A 24,268-nucleotide genomic window follows, 5' to 3' on the forward strand; every position below is an offset into this window, starting at 1 on the left:
CCAAAAATTTCTGATTTTGTTTCTGATTTCCAGCATTCCACATTTCTTTTTTGTTATATTTTCTTATGATCTTTTGATACCAATGTAATGTTTTTACAAGTTATTTACCTTTTACAATGCCTCCTTTTACCTTGAGGTGAAACAGAATCCACTGGCTGGTGGAGAACAGTGATCATACTAAACTTCCGCTGGGAAACAGACCAGTGTGATCTGGTTGTCATGGGGAAAGAAATCTACACTGAAATCTATTGGACATCCAAGTGGCAGTTTTTATGTCTTGATGGAGATAAGGATGCTGTTGGAGATAGAGACACTGAGAGGGAGGAACAAAGGAGCCGTTACTGTCAAGTACAGAGGGAATAAAGCACCAAATAGGATGTTAGTTTATCTATTCAAAAAGAAGAGGACAGAACATGGGACTTTTTGAGACTTAAGGGATACGAATAATGCGATTTTGGAGAAGATTTGTAGCTGAGGTTGTGGATCGGGTTGTAAGTTTGCTCTTTGAGCTGGTAGATTTCTTCTCAGATGTTTCATCACCACACCAGGGGTAACATCACCAGTGAGCCTCCGGCGAAGCACTGGTGTTCTATTTGTGTGTCTTGATCTGTTGTGGTGGGTGATATCACTTCCCGGTTCTATTTCTGAGAGATTGGTAAATGGGATTCAAGTCGATATGTTTGTTAATGGAGTTCCCATGTGTATCTTTGTTTGGCCTGTCCCAGGATGGACATATTGTCCCAATCAAACTGGTGTCTCTCTTTGCCTGTGTGTGTGTGCATATTAATGATTGTTGGTCATGTCAATTGGTGGCTAGTTGGTGCTCATATAATCTGGTGGCGAGTTTCCTGCCCGTCTGTCCAATGTAATGTTTGTTGCAGTCCTTGCAGGGTATTTTGAATTGTGACGTTCGTTCTGCTGGTTGTTAGTACGGGGTCCTTTAGATTCATCAGGAGCTGTTTCAGTGCATTGGGAGGTTTATGGGCTACCATGATGCCTAGGGGCCAGAGTGGTCTGGTCGTCATCTCTGAGATGTCTTTGATGTATGGCAGGGTGGCTAGAGTCTCTGGGCGTGTTGTGTCTTCCAGTTTAGGTCTGTTGTGCAGGAGTCAGCAGACTGCGCTTTTTGGTTACCCGTTGTTCCTGAATACCGTGTACAGGTATTTTTCCTTGGCTTCTCGTAGTTCCTGGGTGCTGCGGTGTATTGTGGTTCATTTAAATAATGTCCTGATGCAGCTCCATTTGTGGATGTTGGGATGATTGCTCCTGTAGTTGGCCAGTGTGCGTGGCTTTCCTATAAACGCTTGTTTGTAGCTCTCCATTAGCTTTTTGTTCAACTGTGACGTCCAGGAAGGGGGGTCTATTGTTCGTCTCTTACTCTTTGATGAACTTTATACTGGTGAGGATGTTGTTTATGTGTTTGTGACAAAACATCTGAGAACAAATCTACCAGCTCAGTGAGCAAACTCACAACTGGGTAAGAATAATCATGGTAGCGTTGTTGGTGGAAATCAGCTCTGGAAGAGACAGGGTGAATGGAGTCATTTTCCAAAGATAGCAGAAGAGGGCAAAGAGAACAGAGTATTTCTGGAAGTGAATTGACCCTTAGATTTATGTTGCTCCACATCTTCCAGAAGTGCTTCCAAAAGGTGATGTGAAATGTTTTTCAATTTTGGTAAATAGAATTGCGAAAGCACCTTTTTGTCAGTTTGGTGTATTGTTTGCCTATTGAGGAATGTTTGATTAAAGTTGATTTTAATTTGTTTATTATAGTAAACCTCTTGAAAGTGTGAAATCATGAGCTTTGGTCATTTCTATCAGTTCCTGGGAATTTTCCTTTGAAGATGGTAGGAAATATTGCCCTCTTGATTCGAACCCAGAGCTATAAAATGGGTACTCATTGTGTTTGATTTTTTTTTAATATTACTTTTACCTTCAGAAACGATTCCAGAATCTCTGAGTTTGACCTCCATCACCACCACCAGTGCTGTGATCTCCTGGGCCCCTATTGGGAGTGTGAGTGCTCTGAGGGCCTGCAGTCTGCACTACTACAGCGTTGGGAGCCCCGACACTGTCCACACTGTCAGCTTTACCTTAACCAGTACAGAGGCAGTGATCACAGGTAAGACGTGAAATTAACCAGCCCTCATGTATGTGGACGGACCTTGGAATTTGGCTGCCTGGCCCCAGTGATACCCTGGCCTTATCTTAAGTAGGGCTCCTCATTTTTTTTAGGGCTCCCTGTCATCCCAGATGTGACCACCTCTCGTGCCAGGCACTCTCTCACTATTTTGGGATTTTCTCCCGAGGTAGGAGGTGAACGTGTCTCAATTTAAAGCAACTGACCCTGCTCCTAGCGTTAAATTGCTAAGTGCCAGCCATCTCCATGATGAGCAGGCTGACTGAATTTTATGACGGGGTGGCCTGTGATCACAGGAACTGTGTAAAACTCAGCCCCAGGAAGTACAGCAGCCAATTTGCACGCAGCAAGTTCTCACAAGCAGCAGATTGAAGGATTAAAATTGGCCAGGATACTGGCAACAAGTACTCTGCTCCTCTTCATAGGAGTTTTGTGGCGTTTTCACATACGGTAATGTGTCATTGATTCACTGGAGCAGTCTTTCAGATGGAACACTGACAGGGCTGCTCTCTCTTCAGTGTTCACTGGACTATTGTTCCAAATCTAGAAGAAAGTGAGAACTGCAGATTCTGGAGATCAGAGTCAAAATGTGTGATGCTGGAAAAGCACAGCCAATCAGGCAGCATCCGAGGAGCAGGAAAGTCGATGTTTTGAGTATAAGCTCTTCATCAGGATGCCCACCTTGAAGAAGTTCTCCTCCTCTTCCTGATGACGAGTTTATGCTCAAAACATCGATTCTTCTGCTCCTGGGATGATGCCTGACCAGCTGTGTTTTTCCAGCGCCACACTTTTTGACTATCCTTCCAAATCTCCTGAGTTGGATTTGAACTCACAATCTCCTTATTCAGAATCAGCAGTGCTACCACTGAGCTGCAGCTGACCCTGAAGTCACTCCTTCACCTCTGATAGTGATTGCTGCGAGTAAGACGATGTTGATCTTGAGTCTGGAGGTTACTGTGTAAAATGTTTACGCAAAAGGAGGGATGCGTCTTCAGTGTGAAATGATCTTCAGATCGCATTGCAAGTGACTGAGAATCCGAGAATGCATAACTTTCAGACTTCCCAAATGGTTAGATAAAATGCTACTGCCAAAGTCGCTAGGTTGTTTAATTTTTAAATGAAGCCAAATTATTTGTCCAAAGAAGGAATGGGCTCATTCACAAATGGATGACAATGACGGGCAAAGATATATTTCTAGCTTGTTCCCCAATGTGAGATAGACCCAGGTCACATGAGTCTGACAGTCTTACTAATTTGTAAAGATTAGATTTCAATGTTTCATCTAATATCCAAGTAGATTTTGCAGGATGAGGTTTGCTGCCAAGGCTGTCTGCATGTGGTGGTCATGTGTCATTTGTGTCATTATATTCCCTGGTTATTATCTTGCTTCCCCACAGGAAGAGTGCTTTCCATCTATTTAATGTCCAGCAGGACACCGGTTAAACTCAGGTCTGACCCTGAGAAGGTTCAACATCCCTCAATTCTGTTTCTATCATTCAACTCGCGTCAGTCTCTTTCTTTGTTTATTGCAAGATTCGTATCGACTCGCCCCTGGATCGCTGATCAGTGATCAGAAGGGGTGCCTGATTTTAATCCCTCCTCTGCACCGGCAGGAAAATAGATCAACTCAACACAACACATCCTGGAGTTGAACTTAGGACCTACTTGGTCCAGGCGCCTGTATCCCACTGAGTCACCAACTAAGTTCATAGACAACCCTTTGATACTTTGCATTTGACTCATTTTAAAATAAAGAATCAGGAGATTGTTTTGTCTGAACAAAGAAGTTGCCACATTTCCAATAACTAAAGTTGGTAAACGTTTTCCTTTTCATTGTTATCCGGATATGTTCCATCCTCCACTCATTATGCAACAGGAAGCCTCCCAGTTTTCCCATTGTAAATTCCAATGTTCCACCCATCCTGGTTTCCTCAATTTATCTTTTTAGCCTCCTGAGAGTGATAAGCAAGGGATTTGATTAAAACATACTGCTAAAGTAATGTCTGACCTAGTAAGATGTTTTAAAATTGCAGCTGGTTTAGCAAAACATGAATAGCATGTGAAGGGCTGAAGTTGTAAAATCATTTCCTCCCCACCACCACTCCGTTGATATCAATGGATGGAGCAAAGGGAATGTGATATAAGTGGGAATGGTGGTAACTCAATGGTTAGTACTGCAGCCTCACAGCACCAGGGACCCCCGTTCAATTCCACGCTCAGACTACTGTCTGGGTGGAGTTTGCACATGATCCCCCTGTCTGCATGGGTTTCCTCTGGTTTCCTCCCATCATCCAAAGATGTGCAGGTTAGGTGGATTGGCTATGCTAAAGTGCCCCATAGTGCCCAGGGATGTGTAGGCTGGGTGGAATAGCCATGGTAAATACAGGGAGAGAGTAAGGCGATGGGTCTGGGTGGGATGCTTTTCAGAGAGGTGATTTGGACTTTTTGGGAAGTATGGCCTGTCTCCACATTGGAGAGATTCTATGATTCTAGTTAAATGGTTTCCACCTAGAAATAGGCAGCAGGCTGAGAATCTGCCTAAATGTAAAACAAGCCATTGACCAACACTGATTTGCTATTTAACTTAGTTAATTTTTAATTGAAGGGTCATAGACTACATGCCAGCACGGTGGCTCAGTGATTAGTACTGCAGCCTCATAGCGCCAGGGACCCGAGTTCAATTCCTGCCTCGGGTGACTGTCTGTGTGGAGTTTGCACATTCTCCCCATGTCTGTGTGGGTTTCCTCCGGGTGCTCCGGTTTCCTCCCACAGTCCAAAAATGTGCAGGCCAGGTAAACTGTCCATGCCAAATTGCCCATAGTGTTAGGTGCATTAGTCTGGGGTAAATATAAGGTGGGGGGATGGATCTGGGTGGGTTAGTCTACGGAGGGTCAGTGTGGACTTTTTGGGGCCTGTTTCCATACTGTAGGGTATCTAATCTAATCTAATCTAATCATAAATCATCATGAGTTTGAAGTAAAGGGAAATTTACAATACATCATCAGCCCCAGAGATAGCAACTGAATCACAGCGAGTCTGAAGTCAACATGAAATTGTGAATTTCTCAAAGGAAGATTTACACATTAGTTCAAGTTTCTTTCACATCTTCTTCATTCATGTAAACTCCCAAGTCACATGTTAGAGAATCAGACAATATTTTTCGGTTTTATGGCATTTTTTTAAACCAATCAACCAAGTGGTTTCCAATGGTAATCTAAGACGCCCTCCCTGCAACTCTACCTCCTGCTGATAAGGCAATGTCTCTCCTCACACAGGATCACAGATTAGTTTGCAAACTCAGTTGCCCTAAAGATTCATATAGTAAGGTTCCACCTTTGTTCCTTAGTTTATGTCAGATCTCAACCAGGGTCATGTGTGTCAGGTGTGGCTCAGTGGTTGCACTCTCAGGTAGTGTCCCTTCCTATGGACCAAGTTCCACTTGCTCCAAAGGTGTGAAATAACCTCTCTAAACAGGTTGATTAAAATATCTAGAAGGTTGTAGATTCATTGAACTCCAAAGCTTCCTGGTAGATTTCTCATTTGCCTCTCTGAATCCTCTCATCACAGTGGAGTCCATTGCAAGTTTGGTGTGGACCTTCCCAAAACTGCCAGTTCTGTTCCTGCTTATGCTTGGAGGAATCTCTGCAACTATGACACTTTAAGCTTTCCTCCATGCAGGTTGAATATTGTATGTTTGTCTCAGATAGCCTTCACAGCTAATGCTTCCCTCCACGTGAGCCATTAATAGTAATATTTTCCCAAAAGAAGTGACCTTTAATGCGAAATCATACTGGCCACCTTCATGTGGTTTACCCTGAGATAGTTCTCCTTAGTAGATCTGCTTGCCTGACCTGCTGTGCTGTTCCAGCAATAAAGTTTCAACTTTGATCTCCAGCATCTGCAGACCTCACTTTCTCCCATTCTATACTCATTGCTGACCCTGGATTCTGCACTTTAAAACAGGGGAAGTGATGACCCCAGTGGTATTAATTCTAGGCTGTTAATCCAGAAACTCAGCTTTTGTTCTGAGGATGTGGGTTCAAAGCCCGCCAAGTCAGATAGTGGAACTTGAATTCAATTTTTAAAAACCTATCTGGCAAACTAATGTCCTTCAGGAAAAGAAATCTGCCATTCTCACCTGGTCCGGCCTGCATGTAACTCCAGGGACACAGGGATGTGATTAGCTCTTGACCGCCCTCTGAAATAGGGCTTATGCCCGGAACGTGGATTCTCCTGTTCCCTGGATGCTGCCTGACCTGCTGCGCTTTTCCAGCAACACATTTTCCACCCTCTGAAATAGCCCAGCAAGTCACTCAGTTCAAGGGCAGCTATGGGTGGGCAATAAATGCTGACCAGCCAGTGACACCCACATCACACAAATAAATTAAAACAGTGTGCTGGAGACTGGAATCCATTGCAACTAAATGACAGCTGCAGATGAGACCAAGGTAGATAAAGGTAACAGATCCCATGATGCTGTTTCAAAGGTGGTCACCTTCTCTATGTCTTGGCAGTGCTTATACCACAAGCAACATCAGCAAAACAGATTCTGGTCATCATTTAGCTCCTGCCTGTAGAACCTTGCTGTGTGGAACTTGGCTGCTCCATTTCTTACATAGCCACAGTGACTCTACTTGAGAAGTACATTGTTGGCTGATTTTGGAAAGTCGTGCAGAAAAGCAAGTCTTGCTTCTATCAGGGCAGTCCCTGGGGTTGGGGAGGTGGGTGTCGTTATTTCTCGCACTTGTCCTAAATTAAAAGAGAGGAAATCATCCATGGATCCTGTTCTTGATCTGATGGATGAAATGTTGTTGTGTACACTGGTTACCCGGTCACATTATTGGAGTGTGAACACTGGAGAGATTGGCATTACAGCTTTGCTGGGATGTCAATAGAAATCCCTTAACAGTAGTTTAGACCAATGTTTATATCAGTTGCCTTGAGTCTCACCTGCCCAGCAGAGAAATTGGAGAACTAACATGGAAATTCACACACTCAATAAAGAAGTGGTCTGTTGTCCACACTGGGGGAGGTCCAACACACTTTGCTGCAGGCATACAACTTGATGCACCTGTGAAGGTGAACAGCTTGAAAAGATAAAATTGGCACCACTCATCCTCCCAGCTTTTTGATATGAGGGAAGGGAGGTCAAGAAGTAAGAATAAATAACAAAGTATTCTGACACAATGAATTTAGTGAACCTTGGTATTCTGCTAGTTATATTAACCATGAGTATTTTTTTTCAGGATTGAAACCAGACACTACCTATACAGTGTCCATTGTGTGTCACTCCCTTTTTAACCGGACACTCAGCTCCCAGCATCTGAATGTTACTACTCTCCCATGTATGTATTTACAAATTTTATCATCAGTCTAAAGTTGTCTCTCTCTCTCTCTCTCTCTGCAAGGGAACAGAGATGTTTTTCTTAAATTGACTGAGGCTCTATTTTGTTGGCAGCTTTGAGATTCATCATCAATGTGTACGCCTCCCATATTACCTCATCTACTGCTGTGATTGGCTGGGATCTACACCCTTCAAAGGCTGCCCTCATTTGGTCCTACTCCATTAGCTATGGTCCTTATGCTCGTGGTGGACCCACCAGGAATATAATTGCTTTCCCTCCGATAACCACTGTGATCCTCACAGGTAAAGACATGGAAAATGTGGAGTGAGAATGGTCTTTTGCTTCTGTAATCTGCTGAGTTAGGGACAGTGACGCTGGGATCCAGTAACTTTGGAGATGGGTCCTGCAGTAGATCCCCCTTCCACCAGACTCCTGTCCCACATGGGCAGCCTTGAACGTTACACTGGGTTATGGGAGACTTTATCAGAGTGCAGATGTGATGTGGCATTCAAATATATCAAATTAAAGATCAATATTAAAATTAAATTAAGATAATGATCAATCAGGAGGAAGCGCACAAAAGTGCCAATGACCTATGACCATTGTATGAGGGTAATGAAGGGGTAAAAGATGAAATTATTGCCAGAAACTACTGAGGCAGGTGAAAATGTTTTGCATTGGATCCTGCAGCCTGGAAAAAAATGATTGTTAGAGCTCAAAGAACCAGTTATGGGATTTCTAAAGACATTTCAGGTGGCTCAGCGGTTAGCACTGCTGCCTCACAGCACCAAGGATCCAGGTTCAGTTGTACCCCCTGACAACTTCCTGTGTGGAGTCTGCGTGGGTTTCCTCCCACAGTCCTAGGATGTGCAGGTTGGGTGGATAGGCCTGTCGTGTCCAGGGCTGTGAAGGCTAGGTGGATTAACCCTGGGAAATGCAGGGTTACAAGGATGGGGTAGGGGATGGGTCTGGGAAAGATGCTCTTTGAAGGGTCAGTGTGGACTTGACAGCCTGCCTCCACACTGTAGGGATTCAAATTAATTGAACACTGGGAATTATATGATAAATGTTCAAATTGGATTTAGTTTGCACAAAAGCAATTGATCTTAATTTAGAGTTAATTAATTTTAATAAATAAAGTTTTCCCAGTGCATTCGCCCCATGTAATCACTTGATGTCACTGTGATTTTTCGTTCCTCCCATTCAGTTCACAGTCAGTCAGAAAGACAGCTTTTTCAAGGTCTCTCTTTCTGCATTATATGTAGTTAAGGACCCAGCAATGACTGTGGCGCTCCACAGTTGCCAACCTAAGAAAGACCTATTATCACTAGTCTCTGCTTCCTGTTCACTAACCCATCCTTTATCCATGATAATATGTTCCACCCTGCACCATGTGCTCTTGTCTGGTGTAGTAACCTTTCGATGTGGCATCTTTTCAAATTAATTTTGCAAAATCTAAATATATAACATCTGCTGCTATGGAAAATAAAGAGCATGAAAGCATGGAAAGGGTTAAGACATGAAGACCACTGGCAATCTGTGTTCTGTGGCAGGCAGGATGGGTTAACTATAGTGGAACATTCTTACACCAATTAGCAAAGTAAGGTTAAGGATGAAAGGTCACTGTGGCGTGATGAGGTAACACAAGTAATAAAGCAAGTTTCTCTGTTAAATGTTATTATGACAGGATTGGGACCATAAATATTTGGGACATGACATTAAAATATCTAATTAATAGTTAGTCGAGTCAGCTTAAGACAGGAGACTATTATAATAGATGGAATAGCTAAATATCTATCATAACAGGTTAGTCTGCAATTGAAGATCACGGTAGCATAGTGAGCAATAAATATTTAACCGTGACATTAGAATAACATTAAGTAGAATGTACAACTAAAGAGATAATGGGAACTAACATCACTGGTTTATTGCGTAGCTAGAGTGAGGTACTTTGGTTAATATAGTTGGACATGCTGATAAGCTAACAGAATCATGATACAAAAAATATAAATATCCACAGACCCTGAGGTTCGGGGGCATTCGAGAATCTGTTTTCTCAGTGTCACGGTTTCTTGTTTGCAAATAAAAGACCTATTTCTTGAAGAACTCTCTGCGTCTCCTGGTGATTCTCTACATTTTCTCCACTACACTGCTTCCCCTCTTCTTCTTTCACAAAGATCAAGTTTTGATTTTCGAAATGAATTTTTTCAGGGAGTACAGTCAATCAGAGACTGTTCATGACTAATAAAACTTTCCCATTTCTGCTCCGGATAAGTGCCCCTTAAGGAATACTAGCACAGCAAATGAGAAGGACTATAAGAGGGAAGGTGTCTTCACTGAAATTGTCATAAGGATTCCTAAAGGTGCAGTTTTATTGCCAAGATAGAACAATCAGTGTCCCACGTGTTTGCAACGTTTTATACCTTGCACAGATATTCCATTGTTTTAAAAAAATTGTTGGGACTTAGGTCCAGCTGCTTTGCCTCTGAGATTTGATTGTAGTTGTGTTGGTTGTCATCCAAAAACAGCACAGTCACCTCTTTAAAATGGAACCCAGTCAGTCACCATCTTATTATTTTCCTTTAACAGATCTGAATCAGTCAACTGTCTACATTGTAACTGTTTCTGCAAAAACATTATTTGGAAAAGAAGACACTGGTTCAACATTGAAGTTTATGACACAAAGCTGTAAGTATTTCTCTTATGTCACTTTGTTAACCATTTATTCTTGTTCCATCTTAACCAATGGATGACTAATGTTAAACTAAAGTGGAGTAATACATCCCAGAGAATTCCCCATTGCTCCACACGGATGTAACCTCTCCATACCTTCCGCACGTATTGCTGTATTGACCCTCATTATTTCCTGATCTCACCTGGAACTCCCAAATTGTCAGCAGAATCTGTTCCCATGAAATTTGGGATACTGTTGTTCCAAAATGCATTTACTATCAATTGTTTGAAGCTTTTTGGAAATCCAAGGTGGCTCTGTATAAAAGCTTTCTCTGTATAAAAGCTTCCAACAGCTGTCTCACTTATTTCCACTCAGGATGTAGACATTTTGAAAAAAAAGCTTAAAGCGAGGTCTGTTTTTTTTTTCCTTATCCTCCAGCCCCTGCTGGTTTAGTGCTACCTGTTCCTTGCCTCTCCTGAGTGTTTTCAAGAGATCATCGTCAGTGCTTCTCTGAAGATTTAAACGTTTTGTTGGGGTTTTACCTCAGTAAAATCACACCTTCCTTTGCGCGTTCCTTCCTCTTCACTGTGTTCAGACAAAGACTTGGTGTACTGCCCCCTCTCCACTTCACGCTCTCTCGGCAGCTCAAAATATCTAACTCCTTTGTCCTCCTCCCTTCCTCCTACAAGGATTGTCAACTCTTTCCTGGCCTCCTGGAATTGTCGCTAATCTCCAAGACCCTCTGAAGAGCTAAAATAGTCATTTTCTTTTGACTATTTCTGGTTTGTTTGCTATGAGACAAAAGTTTCTTCACAGGCAGTTATGAATCATGCAATTGGGTCTGCTTGCTTTCTATCTGATACAAGGTAGTATGCCTAGAGAATGACAAATCAGGCATCTAATTTTTGGAGTTTGTTGGAGGCTGTTCGAGGCCGTGTTGGGGACTGCCAGGAACATGGGTAACTAGAGTTGGCAACCCATCTCTTAGATATTTCAAGCCATTAAAAGCAATGCTTGCACCACCTTGCTGATTTATCCCTGAATCCTGTCCCTTTATCTTGGATGAATGTTTTTGAAAAGGAAAAGTGCAATTAATTTGTTTCCTGCTTCTGCAGTTACAGTCCCATCCAACAAGACCCCAGCAGCCCCTCAGCAAGTGAGGGTGGGAGAATTCGAATCATACTGTGTGCTTGTCAGCTGGAAACCACCTTCTGCATCCCCGAATGAGACAATACAATACAATGTGAGTACTGTTATGGACTAGGCCAGACCACTCAAAGCATTGTGGGCGGCACGGTGGCACAGTGGTTAGCACTGCTGCCTCACAGCGCCAGAGACCCGGGTTCAATTCCCGCCTCAGGCGACTGACTATGTGGAGTTTGCACGTTCTCCCCATGTCTGCGTGGGTTTCCTCCGGGTGCTCCGGTTTCCTCCCACAGTCCAAAGATGTGCAGCTTAGGTGAATTGGCCATACTAAATTGCCCGTAGTGTTAGGTAAGGGGTAAATGTAAATGTAGGGGTAGGGGTATGGGTGGGTTGCGCTTCGGCGGGTCGGTGTGGACTTGTTGGGCCGAAGGGCCTGTTTCCACACTGTAATGTAATCTAATCTAATCTCATTCTTAAACAGGCAGCCCAGACCATAACAATTTGTTATGGTTATAGCAATTTGTTTTGGTAAGTGTACAGTAAAAATTATTCAGATTAAATTAGCAGGGTTGACTACCAGATTTAAAACAGACAAAAACTTTATTCATAAAGTTACAAATGAAACATGAAGAACAGAATAAAGAACCCCTACAGACCTCAGTCTATCCAAACTAGACTTAAGTATGTTGTTCTGAATATACACAACAGTCCCAATAAACAAGCCCCCTTTAAGACACAGTGCAAAAAAGGGTCAGATGCTTACAGGTTGAAGTTAGAAGGGTAGAAGAGAGAGTTACCACACAGCTCACTGTTGAACTCCCAACCAATTCTGGACTGAACTAACTTGCTCAGCTGGAGAGCTGACCACTCCCCTTTCATTCTACAGGTCACTTCTAAAACATGGCGACTTTAGCCTGAACATATAAACAAAAAGGCCTCTCAATACTCTTTAATCTCAGTACCAAACCAGACTGATCAGAGCCCGGCCTGGTTTACTACCCCTCAGGAAAAAAATCAAGGACAGTGTCTCCTTGAGCCAAGGAACAGCTTTTAGGAAAAAAGGGACAAGCTTTGTGACAGTAAAAAGCAGGGAGAGAAGGAGTGGGCGGCACGGTGGCACAGTGGTTAGCACTGCTGCCTCACAGCGCTAGAGACCCGGGTTCAATTCCCGCCTCAGGCGACTGACTGTGTGGAGTTTGCACGTTCTCCCCGTGTCTGCGTGGGTTTCCTCCGGGTGCTCCGGTTTCCTCCCACAGTCCAAAGATGTGCAGGTCAGGTGAATTGGCCATGCTAAATTGCCCGTAGTGTTAGGTAAGGGATAAATGTAAGGGTATGGGTGGGTTGTGCTTCGGCGGGTCGGTGTGGACTTGTTGGGCCGAGGGCCTGTTTCCACACTGTAAGTAATCTAATCTAATTCTTGTAAGTAATCTAATCTAATTCTTAAAACTATTCATAATCTGCTCGGGGTGGTTGCAAAATGGAAAATTCCTTTCTTTTGCTAAAACATCTGTTAAAATATGGATGAATTCAGGACCATGGCCTCATTTGAATTTGGCCAATGAATCGTAGGTTCTGAGGCTGTTGTGTTTTGTCAGCAATAAGTCAGTGTGCCCCATTGAGAGGCGTGCTTGTGATATCATCACTGCATCATAGCATCGGAGGGTGTAAAGACATCATATTCCTCATACTTTGAATCATTTGAAACATGACATGATGCTGGAAGCAGCTTCTTCAGTTGTTAACTAATGGCATAATATTAGCACAGACATTGAAGAAAGTAATATGTGCATAGAATAGTTAGTTGCAATAAATATCTGTTGGATTCTTCAATGTTCCAAAGTCCACACCTAGTTTCTTAATTTATGTGGGAGATCAATTTGAACAGCCTGTTGGAGCCAAAGACTGCTTTAGGGTCTCAGGAATATAGACCAGCTAGATAGACGTCATTATAGCTGTTTCACAGAGGTTGTGTTGGAGGTGATAATGTGCCAGGGGTAAGGGGTTGTGGAGGATAGGGTTTAAGGTCAGTCTATTAAAGATCCAAGGTACTTGCAGGTAATCTGGAAGATTAGCCACCAGCGCTCCAGAAAGAGAACTGATTTTTTTTCCCTCAGTTTTCATGGGAACGCTGTTGTACACTAGCCACGCCACATCTCCCTCTTTGGTACAACAGGATATTGGGCTCTCCATGGCTGCAAGATAAAAGAGTGGGGCGACTATGTTTGGCTAGAAGAGTTCTCACTTCTCAACATCATTCAGGAACCCTGGACTGGAAAGTAGGAACTAATTAAAGTGATAGCTGGACAGAGTTTAAATGTGATCTGGGAGTGGGAGTGTGGGGTTTTTTTTAATGACAATCAATGGTAATTCTATCGTCACCATTACTTTACAGTCTGGATTTTTATTAATCTAATTTGAATTCTGCCATCATCTATAGAGGGATTTGACCCCATGTACCTACAGCATTAGCCTGATCATCTAGATTAATAGTCCAGTGATATTTCCACTTGATCACCTTTTCCCCATAAGTAAAAGATTTGTAGAAAGGCGTACTAGAATGATAGCTCAGCATTTTTTCTAATTAAATTACATTTTAACATGAGTCAGCAATCTGTCCAGAAGAAAGGAAAAGGCTCTCTTTCCCCGTTTGTATGTTATTCCACTTTCATAGTGTCTTAGAGTCCCTACAGTGCAGAAAGAGGCCATTCAGCCCATTGAGTCCACATCAACCTGCCAAAGAGCATCCCATCCAGACCCATCTCCCCTACCCTATCCTGCATTGCAATCCTGTACATCCCATGGCTAATTCATCTAATCTACATATCTCTGGACACTATGGGCAATTTAGCATGGCCAATCCATCTAACCAGCATATCATTGGTCTATGGGAGGAAACCGGAACACCCGAAGGAAACCCATTCAGACACTGAGAATGTGCAAACTCCACACAGTCAGCCAGCCAGCCAAGACTGGAATCAAATCCAAATTTCAGGCACTGTGGAGTAGCAGTGCTAACCACTGAGCCAACGTACCACCCTTCAGTGAAAGGGATCTTAATAAAACTGTATGAGACCAGTGCTCACTGTGGTAATAGCACCATCCTCCATATTATTAAGTGTTCAAACACTCCTCAGCTTCATTTCAGTGTAGTGCTAAAGAAATGAAATGTGCTTGATGGTCTGCCCAACATGTATTCCTCAATCAACATGTCAACCAGATCATTAGGCTTTTATTGTCTTTTGCTGTTTGTGGGATCTGGCAGCATCTGAATTAGAAACCTATCAAGGTAATCTAATGCAGCTATAACACTGGCATTTACCCAGCAAGGTGGAAAAGTCCTGCACACAAAAAGCAAGAGAAACACAACCCAGCCAATTACCGCCTCATCAGTCTATTCTCAATCGTCAGCAAAGTGATGGGAGGTGTCATTAATAGTTCAATCAAGTGGTTTCTCCACAGAAACCCACTCCTGAATGCTCAGTTCGGAACCCACCAGGACCACTCAGCTCCGGTCACCATTACAGCCTAGATCCAAAATGTGGATGAAAGAGCTGATCTCCAGGTGTGAGGTGGGACTGACTATGTGGATGAAAGAGCTGATTTCCAGGTGTGAGGTGGGACTGACTATATGGATGAAAGAGCTGATCTCCAGGTGTGAGGTGGGAGTGACTATGTCTGACGTCGTGACAACATTTGTCCGAGTGTGGCATCCAGGATTTCTAGCAAAAGGTACGTTATTGAGAATTGGGAAACATGCCATTGGATGAAGGCTCAGCGAGAGAAAGTAAGAGGATTCCTGATGAAGGGCTTATGCCCGAAACATCGATTCTCCTGCTCCTCAGTTGTTGCCTGACCTGCTGTGCTTTTTCTGCACCACACTTTTCGACTCTGACTCTCCAGCATCTGCAGTTCTCACTTTCTCAAAGTAAGATGATTGTTAACTGATTCACTTACTTCCTCTATTATAGTTGGGCAATCAGTGCCGGCCTCGCCCACTTCCAATAAGTAAATATTTCTTGTGAAAAAACACATTTGCTACAAGATAATGTGTGGATAACATTTTGTTTCTTAAATTAGGAATTCCAAGGCCTTTGACAAGGTCCCTCATGGCAGGCTGATACAAAATGTGAAGTCACATGGGATCTGCAGTGATCCTGGTAATATGGATACAGAACTGGATTAGTCATAGAAGACAGAGTAGCAGTGGAAGGGTGTTTTTTTGATTGGAGATCTGTGACTGGTAGTGTTTCGTAGGGATCAGTGCTGGGACCCCTGTTGTTTCTAATATATATAAGTGGTTTGGAGAAGAATGTAGGTGGCCTGATTAGTAAGTTTGCAGATGCCACAAAGATTGGCAGACAGTGAGGAGGATATTGCAGGACATAGATAAGCTGAAGACTTGGGCAGAGAAATGGCAGATGAAGTTTAATCTGGACAAATGCAAGGTGATACATTTTGGAAGATTTAATGCAGGAGGGAAGTATACAGTAAATGGTAGAATCCTTAAAGTATTAACATACAGAAGCATCTATGCATGCAGGTCCACTGTTCCCTGAAAGTAGCAACATAGTAGATAAGGTGGTCAAGAAGGTATATGACATGCTTGCCTTTGTCGGTCAGATTATTAAAATTGGCAAGTCATGTTGCAGCTGTACAGAACTTTAGTTAGGCCACACTTGGAGTATTGTGTACAATCCTGGTCACCACACTACTGTAAGGATGTGGAGGCAGTGGAGAAGGTACGGAAATGGTTTACCACAATTTGCCTGGTTTGGAGTGTATTAGCTAGGAGTAGCGATTGAACAAACTTAGTTTGCTTTCACTTGAACTTTGAACAATGGGGGAACAACCTGATAGAAGTTACAAAATTACAAGAGGAATGGATACTCTGAGTCTTTCTCCAAGGGTAGAAATGTCAGTTACTTGGGGACATAGGTTAAGGTAAAAGGGGAGAAAGTTTAAAGGAAACGTAAGGGGCAGGTTTTGACACAGAGGGTGGTAAGTGTCTGCAATGTGCTGCCAGAAGAAATAGTGGAGGCAGATACAATAGCAATGTTTAAGAGGCACTTTGACAGATCATGAATAGGCAGGGAATACAAAGATATGCACCATGTCAAGGTAAAAGATTTTTTATTTCAAAAGGCATTATGTGTTGGTGGGCTGCAAGACCTGTGCTGTATTGTTTCTTCTTCTTTATTCTTTGAGTGAATGGGATTGTCCATAATTCTACTTTTGATCATTGGAATGTGGGAACAGAGAAAATTGAGAATTTAGATGAAGTCTTGCCCCTTTGTTTCTAAGCAACAATTTAATGGTGAGGGTCACTTTAAGATGTTGGCTGATTGGTAAGATAAATATTCCTTTGTTTCAACAGGTTAATGTCCAGGTACCGGATTCCTCACCTGTACGATATACGACAAATGCTAACTATATCTATTTACGAGATTTGCCTCAGAAGCCCACCTATAACATCACTGTTTCTGCGGTGAACCGCCAAGGTGAAGGATCGCCCAGTAAGAAGGTCTCCCTCAGGATGCTGCAAAAGCAGCAACCTACACCAGGTAAGGTTCAAAGGCATCACCTCGCATTTGACGAGATTAAACTTCATCTGCCATTTCTCTGCCCAAGTCTTCAGCTTGTCTATATCCTGCAATATCCTCCTCACTGTCCGCCAACCTTTGTGGCATCTACAAACTTGCTAATCAGGCCACCTGCATTTCTTCTCCAAACCACTTATACATGTTAGAACACTCACAGGGGTCAGCAAGATGACAAATTGAGAAACTATTGGAAATATGAGTGGTTTTCTCCTGACTGAATCCTCTATTTCAAGTACCCACTGAAAGAAACTTCATCTTTGTTATGATCATTTTCCAATGCAAGCAGTTCAAACTCATTTAATTCTCTGATTCCCTACTTCTCTTTGCTCTTTAAGGTCCTCCTTAACATCTATCTTTTTGACCAAACATTTGAATACCATTTCATTCCCTGCTTTAATTTTTTTTGTTGTCCAACAAGCACACCATGGAATGTTTTGTGTTGTCAAAGGCACTACATAAATGTGAATTATATATTATCTACAAAATCATGAGAGGTATATATAGGGTAGATAGCCAACAGCTTTTCCCTGTGGTAGGGGAGTCTAAAACTAGAGGTTTAAGGTGAGGGGGGAGAGATGCAAAAGGGTCCAGAGGAGCAGTATTTTCACACAGAGGGTGGTGAGTGTCTGGGACGGGCTGCCAGAGGTAATGGTGGAAACAAGTACAATTTTGTCATTTAACAGGTCCATGGAGGGATAGGCATGGAGGGATATGGATCAAATGCAGGCAAATGGGACAAGTTTAATTGTGAGAACTGGCCGGTAGGGGCAAGTTGGGTCAAAGAGCCTGTTTCCGTACTGTAGACCTCTATGACTTGATGAGTCTGAATGGTTTTCTTGTAACTCTGGGGTAAGAGTGATGAAAATTCAAGTCAAGTTACAGTCTCTTCAGTCGATGTCTCAAGGTCTTCATGATCCACCCTGGAATGTATCACACAGTCTGATGAACCATTGCAGCACCAATGTAACATGTTGAACACGGCACCTTTTGCATCAGACTTAAAAACTCTCTTATCTTCACGAGCTATTCCAGAGAGAGGTGGCTTTTTTCAGCGGTACTGGAAGGTATTGCTCTTGCCACCCCAATATTTATATGTTGGCCCAGTTAATGGTGGAGGATTCAGCAATAGTTGGATATCATTGGAGTGGCTAAACTCTCCTTTTGGAGATGGTTATTGGAAGGCATTTATGTGGTGCAAATGTTACTTGCCCCTTGTCAGCCGGGCCGGCTGTTGTCCAGGTCATGCTCCAGAAGGCAAACATTGCTTCAGGAGTCACAGATTGTGTAGTCATCAGAGAGGTTTCTCACCACTGTCTTCATCATGGAGTGAAGGTCATTGATGAAGCACCTAATGGTGACTGAGGCTTGGATACTCCCCTGAAATAATCAACCTCCAATCGCCATGATAACAATGCAATCATAGAATCCCACCAGTGTGGAAAAACTGAATCCAAAGAGCCAGATTTTCCAAGGACTGGCAATTTGCATTCAGCCTTGTCTTATACCCGAAAAGTAGAGAGCTTCCACGGGAGATCCCACTCGGTGCTCCCTCACAAATGTTCTATGTTAACATTAACATGGTAATGTTTCTTTATGCCTATAAAAACATGAACACAGTGCCTACTCCTGACGCCAGGAGGAGTTTGTACTCTGCAACTTCCTCATGACCTTCTGAAGGTGACGTTCCTAGAATCGGCCACAGTGCAGCCGAGACCTTACCAGTGATTTGTAAAGGTTTGGCATGTCTTGCTTCTGTGTGTCACATCTCTAAATGATTTGGAGGAGAATGTAGGTGGCCCACCATGTTTGCGGATGACACAAAGATTGGGGGAGCTGTGGATGTGAGGAGGATTGTCAGAGGATACTGCAGGATATAAATAGGATGGAGACTTGGACAGAGAAATGGCAGATGGAGTTTAATCCAGACAAATGCAAGATGATGCTTTTGGAAAGTTTACTGCAGGAGGGCAATATAAGTAAATGGCAGAACCCTTAGAAGCATTAACATACAGAGGGATCTAGATGCACAGGTCTACAGTTCCCTGAAAGGGGCAGTGCAAGTAGATAAGGTGGTCAAGAAGGCATAATGACATGCTTGCCTTCATTGGTCAGGGCATACAGTATAGAAATTAGCAAGTCATGTTGCAGCTGTATAGAACTTTAGTTTGGCCACTTTTGGAATATTGCATACAGTTCTGGTCGCCACAGTACCAGAAGGATGTGGAAACTTTGGAGAAGGTAAAGAAACAGTTTACCAGAATGTTACCTGGTTTCGAGGCTATTAGTTATGAGGAGAGATTGGATTAACTTGGTTTGTTTTCACTTGAACATGAAAAAGTGAGGGGTAGCTTGATAGAAGTTTAAAAAATGATGAGATCATGGATAGAGTAGATGGTTGGAGTCGTTTTCCGAGGATAGAAATGTCTGTTACAAGGGGAAATAGGTTTACGGTAATAAGATCGAGAGTGTGCTGCTGGAAAATCACAGCAGGTCAGGCAGCATCCGAGGAGCAGGAGAATCGCTGTTTCGGGCAACAGCCCTTCTTCAGAAATTCCTCATGAAGGACTGTTACCCAAAACGTCCATTCTCCTCCTTCTCAGATGCTGCCTGACCTGCTGTGTTTTTCCAGCACCACATTCTCAATTCTGATCTCCAGCATCTGCAGTCCTTACTTTCTCCTTACAGCAAGGCTAAAGGAGATGTGAGAGGTGAGTTTTTGTTTACAGAGAAGGTGTTAAGTGCCAGAGGAGGTGGTGGAGGCAGATACAATAGCAATGTTTAAGAGGCATCTTGATACATATATGAACAGGGAGGGAATAGAGGGATACAGACTGCGTAGAGGCAAAAGGGTTTAAGTTTTAGAAAGGGTCATATGTCAGCATGGATCTTGGTGGGCCAAAGGGCCTACTCTGCATTGTACTGTTCTTTGTGTTCTTTGGAATACTATATATTTAATACGTATTTTAGCAACATATTTAACTTGCCCTGCATCGGTTAAACATTAATACATATTTATTTTTTCTACTCTGTTCTCTGCTCTTCCCAATTCTTTTCTGAAGCTATTAATTTCTTTGTCAAATTCTGGTGTCATTAGGCAACCCACTCAACTGGCTATTCCTCCTGTGAAATAGGCAGTGGGGAGTATCTAAAGCCTGGAACATCACAGCCAAGTCCCAATCAGTGTCTCTTGCACACCTACCACCGCTGGCGACATTGGCTGAGCTTCCTCGCCCTCACGCTGCTCAGCTTCCCTTCGGTTTTAGCCCACTCTCGCTGTGTTTAATTAGTCCAGCATAAATAGTTGGACAGTGATCCTGCAGCCTGCCTAGTTCAGCTGCTGCCTGTCTAATCCTGAACCATTGAGACTCGAAAACAAATTTCAGATTTTAGCTTGGATTTCTGAACAGGAATGATATGCCCTAGATTTCAACATTCCTTCCATTTGCCTCACCGAATATTGGTAAGAATGTGGCAACCATGGCACAGTTAGTAATGCTCCCGCCATTGAGTCATGGGGTCTAGGTTCCTTCCACATCCAACAGAAATTTACCAGTACCTCTACCAATCTCATCTCCTGCAAAAGATGCACTCGGTCTGGTCTCCTCTACATCGGGGAGACAGGATGCCAACTTGCGGATTGTTTCAGACAACATCTCTGGGACACCCGTACCAACCAACCCCACCGACCCGTGGCTGAACACTTCAACTCCCCCTCTCACTCCACCAAGGACATGCAGGTCCTGGGCCTCCTTCATCACCAAACCCTAACCACCCAATACCTGGAGGAAGAATGCCTCATCTTCCACCTTAGGACCCTGCAACCACACGGGATTAATGTGGATTTCACCAGTGTTCTCATTTCCTCCTCCCCTCACCTTATTCCCACTCCCAAGCTTCCAACTCGGTTTGACCTGTCCCATTTATCTCTTACCCTCCCGGCCCACAAGCCTCATTCCTGATGAAGGGTTTATGCCCAAACCATCGATTCTCCTGTTTCTCGGATGCTGTCTGACCTGCTGTGCTTTTCCAGCACCGTGCTCTTGACCACGTATTGCCCCTTTCCATGTAACTAACTGAAAAGAGCTTTCAGAAGTCATAGAATCCCAACAGCATGGAAGCAGGCCATTCGGCCCATTGAGTCCACACTGACTCTCCATAGATCATCCTACCTAGACCCATACCCCTACCCTATCCTGTAACCCTGCAATTCACTGTGGCTAACCTACCTAGCCTGCACACTTCTGGGGCAGTTTAGTTTCACCCTTCCACCTAAACTGCACACCTTTGGACTGTGGTATGTTACCAGAACACCTGGAGGAAACCCACACAGACACAGGGAGAACACGCAAACTCCACACAGATGGTCGCCCAAGGGTGGAATCGAACCTGGGTCCCTGATGCTGTGAGGCAGCAGTGCTAAACACTGAGTCACTGTGCTGCATTGGCTAAGATCAGATAGGACTGTATTCACTGGAGTTTTGAAAAATGATGGCAGATCTCATAGAAATCTATAACAGTCCAAAACGTGCAATAGAAATCTTTCTATAAATTCCATCATTCTTTTTCTCCATTTAGTGCAAAAACTAAAGCCAAGGCTGCTTATCAATGAGGCTGTCTCTATAAGGGCATCAAGTATAATATTGAGATTGCCAGAGTGTGGGATGTTCGATACAGCTGCCAGACAGTTGGATGCCTCGTATGGTCGTCTCTCGCTTTACATTGTTGTTGCAGAGAATGAAGGTATATCTTTTCATTCTTCCATCTTTGTAGCTTTTTCCTTGTGTTTCAGCTTTCTGTGATGGTATGTTTTGTTGCATCAGATACACGGAACCAGTCAGTGGCAGAAAAATGTAAGTTGCTTTGGAGTGTCTTCAACTCAGTTCCAAATGAACCTTCGGCATGTTTGAATGTTAAAAACATGAAAGGGTAAATCCTCCTGAACCTCCAGAGATAAACTACTGTGTAGCTTTTGACTTCCCCACACTGTTAATGTTGGCTCTGACAAATATGAGGTTATCCACTTTGGTGGCTAAACTCGGAAGGCAGATTATTATCTCAATGGCAACAGTTTGGGAAGGGGGAAGATGCAACTGGTATGATGTCCTTCACAGCGAGAGGATTCGAGTACAGGAGCAGGGATGTCTTGCTGCAAATGTACAGGCCTTGGTGAAACCATACCCGGAGTATTGTGTGCAGTTTTGGTCTCCTTTCCTGGGGAAGGATGTTCTGGCTATGGAGACAATACAATGAAGGTTTGCCAGACTCATTCCTAGAACAGCAAGATTGTAAATGCAGAGAGAGACTGGATCAGTTAGGACTACCTTCACTGGAGATTTGCAAAATGAGGGAGGTCCAGATAAATATCTATAAAATTCTAACAGTGACTAGTCAGGGTTAACAAGGAAGGATGTTCTCAATGACCTGGGAGGGCAGTGGGGGGGTCACAGTCCATTTAGGTCTGAGATAAGGAGAAATTTCTTCACCCAGAGAATGCTGAGCTGCTGAATTCTCTGGCAAAGAAAGCAGTCTAGGCCAAAGCAGTGAATGTTTTCAAAAAGGAGTTAGATCTAGTTCATAGAATCCTCATAGTGTGGACATAGGCCATTTGGCCCATCAGGTCCACATCAACCTACTGAAAAGCATCCCACCCTGACCTATCCCCTTACCCTACCCCTGTTACCCTGCATTTCCCTTGGCTAACCCACCTAGCCTGCACATTCTTGGACATCATGGGCAATTTAGCACGGCTAATCCACCTGACCTGCACATCTTTGGACTGTGGGAGAACACCAGAGCACTTGGAGGAAACCCATGCAAACACGGGAAGAATGTGCAAACTCCACACAGCACAGTCGCCTGAGGCTGGAATCGAACTCAGTCCCTGGCGCTGTGAGGCTAGCCACCGTGCCGCCCACAATAATGGGGTGTAGTTAAGGGAAATGGTAATGGGCACATATAAAAACAATAGATTCTAAATTAAATGACAATGGCTGAACCATTACAGCACCTGCTATCCAGAAAAAAAATAGCATACATATATTTATGGCATAGCAGGAAGTCCTTCAGTCCATCATTTCTCTACCAGCCAAGAAAAAGTGATCCCGTCTAATCTTAGTTGCAGCTTTTGGTGCATTACTCTGCAGATTGCAGCATATCAGGTGCATATCCAAGTGTCTTTTTTAACTATAATAAGAATTTCTTCCTGTAGCATCCATTCAGTAAGGGAGTTCCAGATGTCCAATGCCATCATCTCTGGTTTAAAAAAAAAACCCTTTTCTATGATTTTCTTTAAACCTTTGTTCCTTGGTTATTGGCCGCTGTGCTAATGGAAATAGTTCTCCTTATCCCACCTATGCAAGTCCCTCATAATTGTACATACCTCAATTATATCTTCTCTCTGCCTCCTATGCTGTCATAAGAAACCAAGCTTATACAATCTTTCCCCTCAACTTTTCCTGGTAACACCCTTATACATTTCTTCTGTATTCTCCCTACCATGATAACATCCTTCCTGTGATACAGTGGCCAAAAAATGTTCTGTAGGTGTAGTATAACTAATGTTCTATACTGTTCTACAAAACCTTCCTGGTTTTATGCTCTAGTTGCTGTTGCTGCAGTGCTTAAAGCTGCGGTTGTCAGGAGATCTGCTGTCATGGTGGTCTCAATTATCTGTCGTGCACCATCTTCCCACATCCACTGCACATTGACTGCAACCGCTTTGTGACAATCTGTTATCCAACTATGCCTTGCGAATCCCTCTTCCTGCTGCCCTCTAGACCTTGGCCGATAAAGGAAAACAACCTGTAGCCACCTTTGCCCACCCTTAATCAGGAAAGGAATCAAAGGCAGGAAAGTGCAGTTAAGGATTATCAGGTTAGACATTATCACACTGAAGGGCAGAATAGCCTCTTTCTACTTCTTCTGGTTTTACAGAATTTCTGCAGCATTGAGCTCTTTCCATCTGTCATGAGTTTTTTTTTGGCTTTATCCTAATCTGCGTGCTCTTTTGCACCTTCAGATGTCGATATTCGGAAGCTTTGCCTCTTCTATTGTGGGAACAGTTTTGTTTTGAACGCCCTTTAGCTCATCCTTGAATGTCGTCATAGTTTCTGCTTTCATGTTCTGGTCTGGGTTTGGACAGGGTGCACTAGCAACGATTTGACCATTGCCAAATCTCACCTCCTTTAGAACCATCCTTTCATGCCCGTCAACCCCGATTTATCCTGCATTATTTTGGCTTTTTCTGATTTAGTCCACTCCAGTTGATTGTAAGCATTTTCTTGTGATCTTCCTTCCTCACACCCTCCATCATCCTGTATTTTCACACTTAATCTTTTTTTTCTCCATGACCTATGGAGTATTT

At 43.3% G+C, this 24,268-nt stretch overlaps 1 protein-coding gene across 1 annotated transcript in view; it reads left to right on the forward strand.

Annotated features, from left to right (window-relative positions):
* LOC122559483 overlaps positions 1–24,268 on the forward strand; it is a 203,261-nt gene that overhangs the window by 136,096 nt on the left and 42,897 nt on the right. Inside the window, exons 9-15 of the mRNA XM_043708985.1 lie at positions 1,940–2,122; positions 7,387–7,485; positions 7,599–7,787; positions 10,075–10,173; positions 11,275–11,402; positions 16,680–16,866; positions 21,481–21,645. Of these exons, the coding sequence (XP_043564920.1) occupies positions 1,940–2,122; positions 7,387–7,485; positions 7,599–7,787; positions 10,075–10,173; positions 11,275–11,402; positions 16,680–16,866; positions 21,481–21,645 (1,050 nt within the window). The remainder of the gene's footprint in view (positions 1–1,939; positions 2,123–7,386; positions 7,486–7,598; positions 7,788–10,074; positions 10,174–11,274; positions 11,403–16,679; positions 16,867–21,480; positions 21,646–24,268) is intronic.

Source organism: Chiloscyllium plagiosum, chromosome 19, assembly GCF_004010195.1.
Source record: "Chiloscyllium plagiosum isolate BGI_BamShark_2017 chromosome 19, ASM401019v2, whole genome shotgun sequence".
NCBI classification, from domain to species: domain Eukaryota; kingdom Metazoa; phylum Chordata; class Chondrichthyes; order Orectolobiformes; family Hemiscylliidae; genus Chiloscyllium; species Chiloscyllium plagiosum.